General features: G+C 45.2%; 1 protein-coding gene across 2 annotated transcripts; it reads left to right on the forward strand.

Moving 5' to 3' along the window:
* The first annotated feature begins 38 nt into the window (after positions 1 to 38).
* On the forward strand, positions 39 to 7,108 carry LOC111977021 (GATOR2 complex protein WDR24). 2 transcript variants are annotated; one of them, XM_024006272.1, is made up of 12 exons: positions 39 to 138; positions 873 to 987; positions 1,496 to 1,571; positions 1,916 to 2,399; positions 2,634 to 2,811; positions 3,002 to 3,674; positions 4,187 to 4,296; positions 4,395 to 4,516; positions 5,174 to 5,296; positions 5,482 to 5,822; positions 6,101 to 6,285; positions 6,444 to 7,108. In XM_024006272.1, exons 4-12 carry the CDS (start codon positions 1,919 to 1,921, stop codon positions 6,610 to 6,612), a joined length of 2,382 nt encoding a protein of 793 aa, XP_023862040.1. In that variant the 5' UTR covers positions 39 to 138; positions 873 to 987; positions 1,496 to 1,571; positions 1,916 to 1,918; the 3' UTR covers positions 6,613 to 7,108. The 2 variants fall into 2 exon arrangements, with proteins under 2 accessions (XP_023862040.1, XP_023862041.1); XM_024006273.1 differs by having other exon boundaries at positions 5,192 to 5,296.
* Positions 7,109 to 17,203: the final 10,095 nt, after the last annotated feature.

Consider the following 17,203-nt stretch of genomic DNA (forward strand, 5'->3'; position numbering starts at 1 on the left):
AACGTGATGATGAGTGAATTCCTTTTAGAGCATGTACTTCCGTTTTGTAATGCTTGTTTTTGTTAAATTCATGTGAATGACACTTACAACTTCCGGTTCTCCAGTGCCGTGAATTATTTGTTGTTGTTTAGAAGCAAGGTAAGTCCTACAAAATTAGGGCCAATTATTGTGTACTGAAAACATTTATGTAGAGAAATAACAGTAAATATCTCGCCACGCTAATGTTCTGAACCTGTTAGTGTAAGATTTAGCAACATTGGTCATCTGACTGTGATGTTGCAACTAGCTACTTTAACAAGCCAGCTACCTAGCTTTGTATCTGGCTCCCAGGTGATTTCTACCTACAAATTAGAAGACAAATGTTCGATATTGATGTGCACTCATTGGCTGTGTGTCTCAGTCATGTTGTGTTTGGTGTAAGGTAATTCTGAGAACATAAACACCTAAATTTGCATGCCAGCCACCCTAGACAGATGCTAGCTAGCTTAGCTCAGCTCTATTTATGTTAATACTCCAAATGACAATCAACGTCCCTAAACATTGCATAGTTTAGTGGCTACATTGTTTTAAGCAGTTTATGTAAATCTCAGGTTTATGCATCTTGATTTAGGTAGAACTGGAATTATCACAAGGTTAACAGGCCATATTTATGTTTGTTTATGTTGTTAAACTCATGCTCACCCCTATACCAGACCTGACCATAGGTCGTGGACTGTGGTCATGCTAATGTCATCATTAACAATTACTCTAGGCTTAGGGACCCAAATGACAAAGTATAGTGTGTTTCCACAGACTGCAGCATAATTTGCTTTAGTATGGAGTAAAGCTGCATAAACCATAACAAGGCTCTCCCTCCTCTTTTCTCCTCTTAGTGTGTCATTCTTTGCTGTGGTCCAACCTCAACCAGGGCCCCTCTGTTATAATCACACAGGACTCTGGAGTGCTGGGAGCATTAAGCAGTCTGCCATGCACCTCCGGAAAATGGAGGTGAATATTCTCTTAAGCCATTTTATAGAAGACTATTGGGTTGTAGGTAAGCTGTTTTGGTATAACTTAATATGAATGTTCAATCTGGTTGCAATATTTGTCAGAGCACCAGTGATGTATCAGTGTAGCTACTCTTGAGAGAACTTTGATCTTGAAGAGTTGCTATGACAGTCAGGCTTTTTGCTCCAGCTTAGACATCGGCACCTGAACAGGAAGCAACATTTTCTTAGTAGAGACTGTTTAGGCCTTGGTTCTATCAGGTCGTGGCTGGCTGGTTGGAGCAAAAACCTACAGACACTTAAGTGGGTTACCTTTCTCAGCTCTACAACATGAACATAAGTGTGGATGATTTATTAATAAAAATTTTGTACTTTTTACATTTGTGTATATTGTTAGATATTACTACACTGTTGGAGCTAGGAACACAAGCATTTCGCTACACCCGCAATAACATCTGCTAAATGTGTATGTGACCAATACAAAGTGACGATAATGTCCCTTTTCTCAGGTATCCTCTGAGAGGACTGTATGAGGAGGCCTCCGTGTTTCTTTAGAGGCAGAGAAGACCACTGCTGCTATTTGAAGTAAGTCCATAGGAATAAATTAGAGAGAGATTAGAGGGTCATATAAATATGTGACAGACCACTGCCAGCAGCATGGCTCAAGTACCAAACTGAGCTCACTTCATAGGTGTAGCGCCATCTTCTGGTGGAACTAGGGGCATTCTTTTAGAATTTCCCAATAAGCTAGAATGGCTTTGTCCATGTATTAGAAATGTGGTGGTTGTTGAATGCTGTTCTGACTTTGCCAATGAAAAACAGTTATTTGCAATGTGCATAATCAATTTTTGTTTGCTTGTTGTGTGCCTCTGCTGCTTTGAGTCTAGCACCTTCCCTGAACCAAACCACCCTTCTATGTCCCCAACCAGGCCATGGAGAAGATGTCTCGGGTCACTACGGCCCTAGGCAGCAGCACCATCAGCGGGCGCACCATGTTCTGCCACCTGGACGCGCCCGCCAACGCCATCAGTGTGTGCCGCGATGCCACGCAGGTGGTGGTGGCCGGCCGCAATATCTTCAAGATCTACGGCCTGGAGGAGGAGCAGTTTGTGGAGAAGCTCAACCTGCGCGTGGGCCGCAAGCCCTCGCTCAACTTCAGCTGCGCCGACGTCATGTGGCACCAGATGGAGGAGAACCTGCTGGCCACGGCTGCCACCAACGGGGCAGTAGTCACCTGGAACCTGGGCAAACCGTCACGCAACAAGCAGGACCAGCTGTTCACCGAACACAAGCGTACAGTCAATAAGGTGTGCTTCCACCCCACCGAAGTCTACATGCTGCTTAGTGGCTCCCAGGACGGCTACATGAAGTGCTTCGACCTGCGCAAGAAAGAGTCTGTCAGCACCTTCTCAGGTATGTGTGTGGGGACTCTTTGTACTCTTTGAGGTTGAACACAGGAGTAACACCTTCAAAATACCTACCTGCTTATGTCCAGGAATGACTCTAGGCTACAAAACAAACAGCATCTTATTTGTTACTACTGTCTTAAATGACAATTTTCAGACAGTATCTTAAACCGCACGTTTTGACATATGACATGGGAATGAACCTGGACATTATTATTTTTTTCTATTTTATTTCTCTCAGGTCAGTCAGAGAGTGTAAGAGATGTTCAGTTTAGCATGAAGGATTACTTTACTTTCGCTGCTTCCTTTGAGAATGGTAATGTCCAGTTGTGGGACATACGGAGGCCAGACCGGTATGAGAGGATGTTCACAGCCCACACCGGACCTGTGTTTTGCTGTGACTGGCACCCCGATGACAGGTAGGGAGAGGCTTTAGAGAAACTTTAGTGAAAGACATGTCAATACATGTTGAAAAAACACTGTTTGCATTGGTTGACCATTAATCTAAAGTGAATTTGCTTTAGATACAGTAATCATTCTTGCTTACAGTGTGGCTGTTAATTCACTTAAATTATTGTGATTTGCTAATGTATTGGTCTCGGTCTGCAGGGGCTGGCTGGCCACTGGTGGCCGGGACAAGATGGTGAAGGTGTGGGACATGACCACCAACCGGGCCAAGGAGATCTATTGCGTCCAGACTATCGCCTCGGTGGCCCGGGTCAAGTGGCGTCCTGAGAGGAAGTGGCACCTGGCCACCTGCTCCATGATGGTGGACCACAACATCTATGTGTGGGACATCCGGAGGCCCTTCATCCCCTTTGCCACCTTCGAGGAGCACAAGGACGTGACCACAGGTATTGTGTGGCGCCACCAGCACGACCCCTACTTCCTACTGTCAGGTTCCAAGGACAGCACACTCTACCAGCACATGTTCAAGGATGCCAGCCGGCCCGTGGACCGGGCCAACCCTGAGGGACTGTGCTTCGGCCTGTTTGGCGACCTGGCCTTCGCTGCCAAGGAGAGCCTAATCAGTGGCGACGCCAACAGGAAGCCGTACCCGGGTGGTGACCGCCGCTACCCCATCTTCTTCTTCAAAAAGCCCGACCTGACGGAGCAGTTTGCCCACGTGTCCAGCGCCCTCAGCGTGTTTGAGTCGTCTTTGGAGAGCAGGCGCATGGACTGGTTTGTCAAGACGGCATGCCTCTACCTCCTCAGCGGCAAACCCTTTGCCGAGCTGTGTGACCACAATGCCAAGGTGGCCAAGGAGCTCAACAGACCTCAGGTCAGTCAGTCTGCCCTTAAGAGATGAGCTGCATTCATTTACATACACTACCATTCAAAAGATTGGGGTCACTTTGTCCATTTAAAATAACATCAAATTGATCAGAAATACAGTGTAGACATTGTTAATGTTGTAAATTACTATTGTAGCTGGAAATGGCAGATTTTTTAATGGAATATCTACATAGGTGTACAGAGGCCCATTATCAGCAACCATCACTCCTGTATTCCAATGGCACGTTGTGTTAGCTAATCCAGGTTTATCATTTTAAAAGGCTAACACAACGTGCTACAATAGTTATTTACAACATTAACAATGTCTACATTGTGTTTCCGATCAATTTGATGTTATTTTAAAGGACAAAAAATATGCTTTTCTTTCAAAAACAAGGACATTTCTAAGTGACCTCAAACTTTTGAACGGTAGTGTATATCTAATTCAACATTTTTGAGGAACTAAGTCGAGTTTTGATGATCAATAGTAAACCTCTTTCATATTTCCCCCACTTGAAGGTTTCCACTACATGGACGATGCTTCGGATCATGTTCTCAGACCCAGCAAACCTTTCAACGCCGGGTCCAAATCACATTGGCAAACTGGGCACCCTTCCTTTAATGAACAGGTACTTCCCACATGCTTCACATAAGGCTGTAAAATTGTGTGGACAAACTAAAGACTTTTAAATGTAAAATCTTTAATCCTTTATTTTGTCTGCCCTAGTTTCAGTATGAAGGAGATGGGCATGGGGATGGAAAGCAGGCTGGACCGCAGTAAAGGAGAGAGCAGACAGGACAACATTCACCTAGAGCTTGGGAACTCGCTAATCAACAGCAACAACGACGGTGAGAGTGAACTCTTAGAAACACTCAAGCTGCTCCCACTTCACTGAAGAAATTAATAAACATAAACACTGAGTGTACAAAACATTAGGAACACCTGCCTAATATTGAGTTGCACCCCATTTTTCCCTCAGAACAGCCTCAATTTGTCAGGGCATGGACTCTTCAAGGTGTTGAAAGTGTTCCACAAGAATGCTGGCCCATGTTGACTCCAATGCTTCTCACAGTTGTGTCAAGTTGGCTGGATGTCCTTTGGGTGGTGGACCATTTTTTTAATACACACGGGAAACTGTTGAGCGTGAAACCCAGCAGTGTTGCAGTTCTTGACACACACAAACCGGTGCGCCTGGCACCTCCTACCATAGCCCGTTCAAAGGCACTTAAATATTTTGTCTTGCCAATTCCCCCTCTGAATGGCACACATACATAATCCATGTCTCAATTGTCTCAAGGCTTAAAAACCTGTCTCCTACCCTTCATCGACACTGATTTGAAGTGGATTTAACAAGTGACGTCAATAGCTTTCACCTCGATTCACCTGGTCAGTCTATCATGGAAAGAGCAGGTGTACCTAATGTTTTGTACACTCAGTGTAGGTGGTTCTTGTGAACTACATTTAGTAGTATGTGACTTACTATGCTAGATGAGTAAAAAATATAGATATTTGTCCCACGGCAGAGAATGAAGAGACAGAGGGAAGTGAGGGCCAGGCGGAGTACATGTTTGGTGATGCTGAGCTGGACGACGATGACCTCTACTCTATGGAGCACGACATCCAGGCCGGTGAGTCTCTGACCCCTATATAGGTCCTATACATTCAACACTGACATCTTGGATGTAGCCACTAGCCACCACTAACCTTGCATATCTATTGCCATAAAAAATGTAAATTACAGCCATGATTGAGGGCTGGTCTATGATCTACCCCAAGTACTTTCTGAGCATGTTCTTCTCTCTGGTGTTTTCAGCGGAGGAGCAGGAGTACACGCTCCCCCAGGAGGCCTTCCCACTGCGCCACGAGATCATGGACAACCCGTTGGCGCCGGAGCACCTGCAGCAGGACAAGGCCGACTCGCCGCATGCCAGTGGCAACGAGGCGGAGGTCATGTGCTTGACGCCCATCGAGTCCTTCTCCCTGATCTCAATCTCCCAGCCACTGTTCAGCCCCCACCTTCCTGCTCACTTCTTCTGCCCTGTGGTCAGGGAGATGCTGAGCCATTATGCCGAGCAGGGCGACGTGCAGATGGCTGTCTCGGTGCTCATCGTCCTGGGAGACCGCATCCGCAAGGAGATTGACGACCTCACTCAGGTCAGAGCTAGGGATATAAGTTGTCATAGTGTTCTATAACACTATAATAATGTTAATCTATGGTCGGTTCCTGAAGTAGAATCCAGATTCTATGATTATGCGTTGCATAAAATGTATTGGGATGGTCTTGAGAATTCTATTTAAACGATTTAACATGGCTGATTGCTTGATAGAAAAAGTTATGATGGAGATTAGAGTCTTGGTAATCTGAATATTCTCCAAACTGGCAAATATGTTCATTTCGGCATGTTCTAATAATCGAGGTGACCCTATTTCAGGAGCACTGGTACATGTCCTACATTGACTTGCTGCAGCGTTTCGAGCTGTGGAACGTGTCCAATGAGGTCATCAAGCTGAGCACGTGCAGCGCCATCACCTGTCTGAACCAGACATCCACCACTCTGCATGTCAACTGCAGCAACTGCAAACGGCCCATGAGCAACAGGGGCTGGATCTGTGACAGGTACAACTTAACACCATAACGTATAACTTTGACCCACCTGACACAGTAAAGGGAAGGGTTAATAACCTATTAGAAACAATATAGAGTTCAAAGTCAAGAGAACATTTGGAAGTTAGACCAATATGTCTTACCACTCGACCTCTTTGCCCATTCCCCAGATGCCACCAGTGTGCCAGCGTTTGTGCCGTGTGCCACCACGTGGTGAAGGGGCTGTTCGTGTGGTGCCAGGGCTGCAGTCACGGCGGGCACTTGGAGCACGTGAAGAACTGGCTAAAGAGCAGTTCCCACTGCCCGGCCGGCTGCGGTCACCTGTGTGAGTACACCTGACCCTCCGCTCCACCCCTGCCCAGCTTGCTCTCTGTGTGAGGGAGCACCACACCTCAGTGCCTGGCTCACCCTGGCCTGGGTCTCACACTCCAGGCTGGCGTCTCCTGAGACTGGGGTCCACAAGGGTCTGGCCATGGTAGCAAGATGGCTACTATTGGAAGACAGGTGGGTAAGACTGGAGTCCAATCCACAGAACCAGTCCGAGAGGAGGACATGTATGGAGCACTGTTAAAAGTTTGTGATGGGGCCCCTGCCCTACTTGGCAATGACAGAAACTTGAAGTTAAGTGAAAACAATCATTTGTGAATATATATACACAATATATGCTGAGATGGCCTTTATTTTATTTTTCATTTCTTCAATGTATTGCTCAGCCGGCCTTGTCTCACACACACAGCTGGGCAGACCTCCATGTTCAGCACAGTGTTTTCTATGGCAATAAAACATTTAGACCGAAGCTCAGCTGTCTCTGTACCATAAACCATGTGAACTCGTATTACCGCTGTCAGTGACCTTTTGAGTGGGACACATTGCCATAACAATTATTATGGAACTAATATTTTAAAAGGAATAAATTACACTATATTAGACAGGTTAAATTGTGTTTACATCTTATTCATTACAATGTAAAATTAGTCATTCATAATCAGACTTGTGTAACTTTCATACTAAAATGTTGAGAAATTACTTTTTGTTAGGGATGAAAAATTGCCTGGAAAGTGCATTAGATTTGATCATTGAATAGGTTCACTGACACGATGCAAAACATGTATTTATTGAGCTTATGATTACACACCCACACAGAACACTACATTCACTGTGGTCATGCTTAAAGAAAGATGTAAACATCAATCACAATAAAATGGGAAGTTTGTGTGGTTCAGAGAGAAATATCCCATAAAAACATTACAGAAGAGACTGGTAACATAGGCGTCGTGAAAGATTAACACTGGAGGTTACGGACATTGTTTTCCTCTATCGGGATTTTCTGTTCCAGACATTACATTCAGAAGGATGACACTTCCTAACATGAAACAGAATACATTTTAAAATATCTTAATGAATTTAAAAACCACAACTGATTTTAGGGGATATCAAACACATTTTCAAAAATGAATTTACATTTCTCTTCCTGTCAAAGATCAGGTTAGTTAGAAACATAAGTGATCTTTAATTTGTTTGGTTGCGTCACTGATCACAGCATGTGCATTCAGACAGACCCCATACCCTTTTCCACATTTTGTTACGTTACAGCTTAATTCTAAAATTGATCAAATATTATTTTCCTCCCTCAATCTACACACAATACCCCATAATGATAAAGCGAAAACAGGTTTTTAGAAATTTACAAAAATGTATTACAAAAAAAAATAACCCTTTGTCCTTTGCTATGAGACTTGATCCTTTGCTATGAGACTCGAAATTGAGCTCCGGTGCATCCTGTTTCCATTGATCATCTTTGAGATGCTTCAAGAACTTGATTGGAGTCAATTCAATTGTTTGGACATGATTTGGAAAGGCACACACCTGTCCTACAGTACCAGTCGAAAGGTTGGACACACCTACTCATTCCAGGGTTTTTCTTTATTTTTACTATTTTCTACATTGTATAATAATATAAGACAAACTATGGAATCATGTAGTAACCAAAAAAGTGTTAAACAGAGTAGCCAACCTTGAGATTTTACTGCAGAGGTGTGTTGAATGACAATTTCCATACACAGCCACATAGAGAAGTCAGATTTGAAAATTCCTAATAAGACACTTTAGTCATCACCTTTGTGCACAAAACATCAATTGAATTATACAGATAATTGTCTTCTTTTTTTTATGACTCACTCCCGAAGATATTAACGTTTTATTTTCATACAATGTCTGCCATGTTTTTGGTTGACGTGATGACGTCATTGCTGCTACCAGTGTATACTGAGTGCTAGTGTGCATGTAAAAAAAAAAAAAAAAAAAAAGTGCTAGTGTGCATGTAATGTTGGTCCATATGAACCGGATGCAACCCGGATATAGATGGTTCATTAATCGGCGTATGCGAACGTGAGTAGATTACCTTGAAAACAACGGGCGGACATCCTGGACGCAGCCTCCAGTTCTTATTACCTGAATGGCACCAAAACGGATCATGTGGAAAGTGGTCATAACTCGCAAAGCATCGTGGTCGATGTAGTCTTTTTCATTCTGCCTGAAGAGAGTCAACCGGGAACATCTTTGTACCCTGCTGGCCCGTGATTGGTCTGTGTCAGCACGTGGTCCTATGTGACGACAAATGTAGTAGGTAGAATGGATCACTATTTAATTAAATATCTCGATTTTCAGCAAACTTTTAAATAATTCACTGTGAGGGTTGAACTAATTTAACTAATTTAAGAGGCCAAATCAGGCGCCTATATATTTTTTGTTTGGCCGTTCTGGCGATTGTAATTTACATTGGATTTCTATGGCAAACCAGACACTGGGGGGCCTGCATTATTTACACCAAGCTGCATAGCAGTAATCCCCAGCTTCACAGCCTGTCTGATCTGGCGACCAACGGTGACACAACAATGAGAATTGGATTGTCGATCCGTCCCATTTTCTTGACAACCTGCAGAGCTAGCTGGGAAATCATGCTCTTGACGAACCCAGTCGGGAGAAGAATGAAAACCTCTTCTCCCCTGGGAAAAGCCTTGCAGTTATTTGCTGTTTCAATTTAGTTATGCCTTCCAGTTCTGATATAACTGCTCCTATAGCAGCATCAACACCAACCTCCTCAAGAACAGCCATTGTTGTTGTGACTTCTTTAAATTTGCATTGGCTGATCGTAACCAACTGAAAGGTGCATACACCGCCACCCAATACACTGGAGTGTGAAGGCTCCCCATCACAGGAGGTTGGTGGCACCTTATTTGGGGAGAACGGGCTCGTGGTATTGGCTGGAACTGAATGAGTGGAACGGTATCAAATACATGGTTTCTATGTGTTTGGTGCCATTCCATTTGCTTCGTTCCAGCCATTATTATAAGCCGCCCTACACTCAGCAGCCTCCACTGCTCCCTATTCATCTATTTATTTCAGCTAGCCCCATTGTTCTGGAGTGTGAATTAATTACACTTTGTGACAAAAAAAGGGAGGGTACAAAGGACAGGGAAAAGGGAAGACAAATTGCCCGACCAACTAACCTCACACCTATTAAAACCTTACCACTATGCCACTACTTGGCTCTGTCTGATCCTACACCAGTCTGGCTGCCTGGGAATACGGGACACTATCGTTCAACACACCTTGTAACTCCTCTGCAGCAAAATCTCGTACACCCAAGTACTTCTCTTCAGCTGCCACCACAAATATTTTCTGTGATTTACGTTCCATTTCTGCTGTGCGGATAACCAGGGCTATGGATGCTAAGAAACCAACCTTACTGAAGCACATGTTATTCCTATCATTTTTTATTGGACTCGGCCTACTCACAGGTAACCTCTTAGGATCCCCGCCCTGGAACCATCTTTCTCTGCTACTACTCTTCACTGCCTCAGCATACGACACCTTCTGTAATACTCTGATCCTGGCAACCTTAACCTGCCTTTCTCTCACCGGAAACTTCTGATCTCCAGCACCATGGGTCCCCACAATGGCGTGTATTCATGAATGGCAAGGAAGCCAGACTTCGCCCAAAAATGTACCAACAAACCCCCCCCCCCCCCCCAAAAAAAACATAATAATTTATCGTTTGTGTCCTGTGTCTCTGTGCCTCATCATTTTTCTTCAGTTCACAAGAGGCTGAATATATCTCACAGGAGAAAGCATCCGAGTGAGTGAAACATCTCCCTTCTGTTTCTCTATGTGTAGGCCATCTATCTGATGATGTCTGGTCCAAATGAGTATGAAATTATTGCCGCCCATAGCATTGAATGCAAGGGAAGCCAGTGAGCATTTGGCCTCCATTGATTTAAGAAAAAGTATAAAAAATGAGCCAATCAGCGTTGAGCTAAACTGAGCGAGCTATTCATCTATTTGGTCGACGCACCAAAAAAAAGTGTTAAGGGAAGCCAGCTTGGATTTTGGCCTCACTCCTATCAAATCCCATTGAGAGCATACGTCATTGACAGAAACACTTGAATTTTTGCATCTCGTTGTGTTGTTGTCCTCCGGTGGCTAGCTAGCTAGCTAAAATTGGCCCTTTCCTAAATTAGCCATGGATGGAGATAGGGATTTGGACTTGTGGTTTTACTTAATTCTCCGTACTGGACAATTATTATAATGGACATTAATAAGTGTGTACTGTATGACAGAGTGATAGACCGTTTTGTCAACATGAAAGAGAGGAGGATGGCATTGGTGTTTCTCTGCAAGTAGGGTGCGTCAATATGTTTTTCAACTTGCATGAACGCGCACACAGATGCTCACGTACACACACACACAAACACAGAAATCAGAACCATGGACAGCCATATCATGTTTAGTTTACGTTGATTGGACAATTGTTTCCGGTATCATTTAGTGGTCACTGTATTAGACTAAGCAGAGCTGATTTGGTGATGTTGAAATGGTGCTGGAATAGTGGAGGCAGCATTTTATTTCTTTGCAACTTACGGTAACTCTCTGTGGTTCTAAATCAACAGTTGTTTAGTGGTCCAAAAATGGAGGAAACATTAACTTGCTTGACCATGCTATAGGTAATGTTAGTGTACATGAAACACACACACACACGAAGCCGTCGCTTTCCAGAGGAAGATGAGTTGCTAGGTCTTACCCACCTCTCTCATCCTACAGTCGACCAGCCCAACTCCAGGCCTCCTCAGTGGTCAGCTCACCAGTTGGGAGCTGCTGAGGGAATACGAGGACCTGCGTCATGAGCAGCAAGAGATCAGGAGGGCGTACTCTGCGGGTGCACCGGTACCGCCACTACTCTCCTGGAGTACCACCACAGCCGATACTCCCCAAACAGACACCACTCCAGGCCTCCCTGACCAGAGTATTCGCCACCTCCACAGGTGGCCCAGTTATTCACCAGCTCGTCGTTGCTCCAGCCCCCCGGCTGGAGCCTATGCCATATCTACCAGAGCTTCGAGAGAGCCACATGGTTAAGGAGACACCCACTTCAGTTGTGGAGCCACAGCCAGCCGATGCCATAGGGCTTGTACTTGGTGGTGCCCAATCGGATGCCGGCCCGAGAGGGTGCCTGCTCCCTCTCAGGAGCCCCTCCCTGCTCCTGGCCAAGAGCCTAAGCCTGTGGTGGATTATTTGCCCTCTCCTAGGATGGAGCCACAGCCTGCGGCTACTGCAGAGGTAAAGTACAGCCCAGACGTTGGGGCCCCTCCAGTCACGGCCTGGTGGGATCAGACTCTTCCAGTCTTTCAAGCCTGTGGCCACAAGGACTTAGCCCTTCCTCCTGGCTCTGTCAGCCCCTGCCTGGTCCCAGACCTGGGGTTCTTGTTTTCCCTGCCTGCTAGCACCCTGCTAGCTCCAGCCTCAAGGACTCTGATACTTCCAGATCTCCCAGACCTTGCCTCAGGGGGCTCTCCAGTCCTCTCCTTGGGGGACCCACCAAAGGTCACCCCTGATGTTCCCCATGACCTAGCTGTCCAGTTCCCTGCCCCCAGGGTAGGGTTAGAGTCCCCTTCTTCCATGGTAGGGTCAGAGTTCCCTTCCTTCCCAATAGATTCAGAGCTCCCTTCCTTCCCGGAAGGTTCAGAGTTCCCTTCCTTCCCAGTAGGTTCAGAGTTTCCTTCCTTCCTGGTAGGATCAGAGTTGCCCGCCACCACGATAGGGTCAGAGTTCCCTTCCTTCCTGGTAGGGTCAGGTTTAGAGTTCCGTGCCTCTCTGCTAGGCCTTCAGTGCCGTGCATCACAGGGAGGCTTTGAGTGTCCTGCCCCTCAGATAGGCTTTGAGTATCCTGCCCCCATGGTAGGTCTAGAGTTCCCTGCCTTCCCGTTAGGTCCAGTCTATCTTGGCCCCTCTGTAGGTTTTCAGTTTACATTCGTACCTGGCCTTTAGTCTCTGGCCATAGTTGCAGGTTCATACTGTTCTGACTTAGGTTCCTGGACTCCTGCCATACTGCTAGGCCCCCAGTCATTTGCCATTCTAGGTTTACAGTTCCCTGCACTAGTAGACCCTAGGTATCCTACCCAGCCAGGACCCACGTTCGCATCGTTGTCAGGTCCACAGTATCCTGCCCTGAAGGGATCGAAGACCCCCGCCTTATTGGGTACACAGCGCCCTAGCCTGTCAGCCTTAGAGCCCCCTGCCCTGCCAGGCTCTAAGTTAGGTGCCCTGTCTGTAGGTCTGCAGTCTCTCTCCCTGCTCAGATTGCAGCCCTCTGCCTTAGTTGGTAGGTAGTTGCCTATCCCACCAGGTTTAGAGCCTCCTGCCTTACTAGGCCCCAAATTAGCTGCACTAGGATCGCAGTCTCCAGACACACAGTCCACAGCTCTCTACCCCACCAGACTTTGAGCCTCCTGCACTGCTAGGCCACAAGTAACCTGCGCTAGGTTCTCAGTCCTCAGCCCTTGTCTGCTCTCAGTCCCTAGTACTAGGTCCTCAGTCTCCAGCATTAGTCGGCCCTCAGCCCGTAACCCAGGTGGGTCATCAGGCTCCTGCCCCGCTAGGCTCAAAGGTACCAGTTTCTCCAGTAGGACCAGAGTTCTACTACTGTTCTAGGCCTCTTTCAGTTTCCCTGTCAGGTCCAGATTTGCTGTCCCTGTCAGACCCAAAGTTATCAACACTACGCTCCCAGCCCTCAGCCGTTCTAATTTCGCTGTCTCCAGCTCTAGTCGGCCATCAGTTCACTGCTCCACCAGGCTACAGGTTCTCTGCCCCACTAAGTCGGCAGCCTCTGCCCTCAGTTGGTCCGCAGCCCCCAGCCTCAATTGGCAAGTAGTCAGCTCCCTCAGTGCTACACGCCGAACCTCCTACACTAGTTCTAAGCCCTGGGTCTCCTGTCAGGGTTATAACTCCTGTTTGAGTTATTTGCTCCTCTAGGTGTGCAGTCCCTGCCTCTAGCCAGTTCACAGCCCCCAGTCTCAGCCAACACCCAATCGACTATACTAGCGCTAAGCTACAAATTCCCTGCTCGGCTAGGTTCACAGCCTCCCGCCATACCTAGTTTGCAGTCCTCAGTCTTAGTAGTAGGTTCCAAATCTTCACCCCTGTCAGGCCCTAAGTTTCCTGCCCTGCTAGGCCCTCAGCTCCCTGACCTGGGGGACCCACCGTTCCCTAACCAGGGGGGGGCCTGCTGTCTCTAGTTCTGGGTGTGTTGTGTGTGCATCAGCAATAATCACAAAGATCACTTATATGTGTGGTGGTGAACTAGAGAATAACATTCTGGATAAGGATACATCTGTCTGGTTCTTGTCGGACTGCCTGTAGTGGGGTCAGACTCAAGTAGAGTCAGCATTAAGTCACTAGCAGGTGAGGGCATCTACAGCCAACTGCTCGGACGGCTTCAACTAGCCGTTTTTACAAAAAACAGAATGTAAGCTTGCAGATCAGGATGGTTTGTACGAGGCTATGCATTAAGGAGTTTTACTGCAAGTTGTAACAGAAACTGTGGCATGAAATAGTATACTCTTTTCCAACAACACACTTGTCTTGAGTCCAGGGCACATTATTAGTAACTGTTTTCACCTCCCTGAACAAGACAGGTGTGTTACTGGACAAGGCTGACTTGCTCACCTTTCAGTTTAAATAAGTGTGGTGTACAGCAGGTTAGCCACCAGGGGGAGACTCGTCGAAACCTGGTGACAGACGGAGTCTACATCACGAGGCGATGGCTCCTTCTGCTGGACGTGCCAGGTCTTAACGGGCCCTCCGGCCAGGACTAATTGGGGATGATTGTGGTTTGTGAGTAATCAAGGGGCTGATTGCTCACGAGCTGGACAAGTCCCAAAAGCTGCCAGAAGGGCAGCACATGGGGAAGGGACTGGGGGAAGAGAGATTACTCCCTTATAGTCGTGCTCAGTCCCAAGGATAACGGAGGGAGCTCAGGTTTGTTCCCCACAGGATACAGCAAGACCCGGAGCCCAGAAGACAGTATCCCGGAGAGGGTCTCCCCCATTATTTTATTTTTGTTTGTTATTTAAATTAACATCCTGGAAACCGAGCTAATCCAACTCTGTCCGTGTCTGATCTGTGTAAACGTCTTGACAAAACCCCCTGGTCTGCCACAAAAGGTAGAGATGGTCGTAGATTGATGCGACTTCAGTGAATTCATGCGAAGTGAGGATATTTATGCAAATAATACATTTTATTAATCAAAAGCTTTACAATACATAGTCAAACCATGACCAATAGCATTATCACGACCAAAGCAAAGAACTTTATTAAGACTCTCAAAATAGTTTCTCAGAGGAAGTTGAAGCAGAACTCTTCCTTAGCAGAGGTGAAGACCAAAGTTGAGTTCTCCTGGTTCTACACACTTGTGTTCGGAGTCTGTGCCTGAAAAGTATCTTGTTGACTCTTTGCATTGGAATTTATGGGTATTTAAAGTGTCTGTCTTATTTTCTGCTTTCCTGTGGAAAACTGACATCTTAGCAGGGTCTGCCACTGCTTTGACATGAGCTGATGTCATTGCTGAAAAAGAAAAAGAGAATGCTTAGTTGCCACATTTCTATGCCACATATTTCGATCTATCATTGGTCGTATTTCTAGTCTACTGAATTTAGTGTACACTGCATGTTTATTTTTCACCTAAGCCTGGTTAAATTTGAACTTTTATTTGTCTTGCTGTAGGGGAGAGTGGGGTAAGTTCACAATCAGAATTACTCTAACAAGGGAAATATAGTAATCTTTCAACAACAACAAAAGTTGTGTACAAAACATTAAGACTGACCAGGTGAATCCAGGTGAAAGCTATGATCCGATAATGAGGTTAAATCCACTTCAATCAGTGTAGATGATGGGGAGGAGACAGGTTAAATAAGGATTTTTAAGCCTTGAGATGATTGTGTATGTATGCCATGAATGGGCAAGACTGACTTAAGTGCCTTTGAACAGGGTATGGTAGTAGGTGCCAGGCAACCGGTTTGAGTGTGTCAAGAATTGCAACGCTGCTGGGTTTTTCACGCTCAACAGTTTTCCGTGTGTAACTCAATATTAGGAAGGTGCTCTTAATGTTTTGTACAATCAGTATATTTGAGGATGGTGTGTATCCCTGGAAATAATCAGAATTCATGTTAACATTACAGTTTTGAAATGGAGCTTGTCCACAACTTGGCAGCTTGGCACAACTTACCCCCGGGTATGGGGTATGTTGAATCGTGGGACAGGGTAAGTTAAGCTGCCTGCCTACAAATTTCTGTACTGAATTAAATATTAACACTACCTTTTTAAAACCATGTCTATCTTTATTTCCCAAACACAATTCAACACAATCGCTTTTTTGTATTTTAATCATTTTAAGCATCTTTTAACACAGGCTTAACATCTAACAAACACTTCGTTTTTTAAAACACTTTTAACATACGCCATTGCCCTTTTGTTTCCTCATATCCCAGCGAAGAAAACACTTAAATTTGCTCAACTTGCCATTGGCTCAACTCAACTTGCTTGACAACCATTTTCAGGTCTTGCCATAGGTTTTCAAGCAGATTTAAGTCAAAACTCTGACTCGGCCACTCAGGAACATTCACTGTCTTCTGGGTAAGCAACTCCAGTGTAGATTTGGGCTTGTGTTTTCGGTTATTGTCCTGCTTAAAGGTGAATTAATCTCCAAGTATCTGGTGGAAAGCAGACTGAACAAGATTTTCCTCTAGGATTTTCCCTGTCCTTAGTTCCATTCAATTTTTTTTTACCTAAAAAACTCCCCAGTCCTTAAGGATTAAAAGCATACCCATAACATATTGCAGCCACCACTATGCTTGAACATATGGAGAACGACACTGTAATGTGTTGTATTGGATTTGCCCCAAACATAACTTTTTTCTATTCAGGACAAAAAGTTAGTTGCTTGGACACTTTTTACAGTATTACTATAGTGCCTAGTTGCAAACAGGATGCATGTTTTGGATTTTTTACAATTCTGTACAGGCTTCCTTCTTTGCACTGTCAATTACGTTAGTATTGCAGTGTAACTACAATGTTGTTGATCCATCCTCAGGTTCTCCTATCACAGCCATTAAACTCTTAACTGTTTTAAAGTCACCATTGGCCTCATGGTGAAATCTCTGAGCGGTTACCTTCTTCTCTGGCAAATGAGTTAGGAAGGATGCCTGTATTTCTAGTGACTGGGTGTATTGATATACCATCCAAAGTGTAGTTAATAACTTCACCATGCTCAAAGGGATATTCAATGTCTGATTTTTATTTTATTTTACTCAATGTCTGCATTGAAAAACCTCCCTGGTCTTTGTGGTTGAATCTGTGTTTGTAATTCACTGCTCGACTGAGGGACCTTACAATTAAATCAAATCAAATGTTATTGGTCACATACACATGGTTAGCAGATGTTAATGCAGATGTAGCAAAATGCAATTATCTGTATGTGTGGGGTACTGAGATGAGATATTTATTCAAAAATCACGTTAAACACTATTATTGCACACAGAATGAGTCCATGCAACTTAAGTGACTTGTTAAGCAAATGTTTACTCCTGAATTTATTTAG

Source organism: Salvelinus sp. IW2-2015, linkage group LG17 (assembly GCF_002910315.2).
Source record: "Salvelinus sp. IW2-2015 linkage group LG17, ASM291031v2, whole genome shotgun sequence".
Classification (NCBI taxonomy): domain Eukaryota; kingdom Metazoa; phylum Chordata; class Actinopteri; order Salmoniformes; family Salmonidae; genus Salvelinus; species Salvelinus sp. IW2-2015.

Coding starts and splice junctions, on each gene's coding strand:
- LOC111977021 (XM_024006272.1), top strand. CDS start 1,919: ATGGAGAAGATGTCTCGGGTCACTACGGCCCTAGGCAGCAGCACCATC. Junction 2,812..3,001: donor GACTGGCACCCCGATGACAG/GTAGGGAGAGGC, acceptor CTCGGTCTGCAG/GGGCTGGCTGGCCACTGGTG. Junction 3,675..4,186: donor AGGAGCTCAACAGACCTCAG/GTCAGTCAGTCT, acceptor CCCCACTTGAAG/GTTTCCACTACATGGACGAT.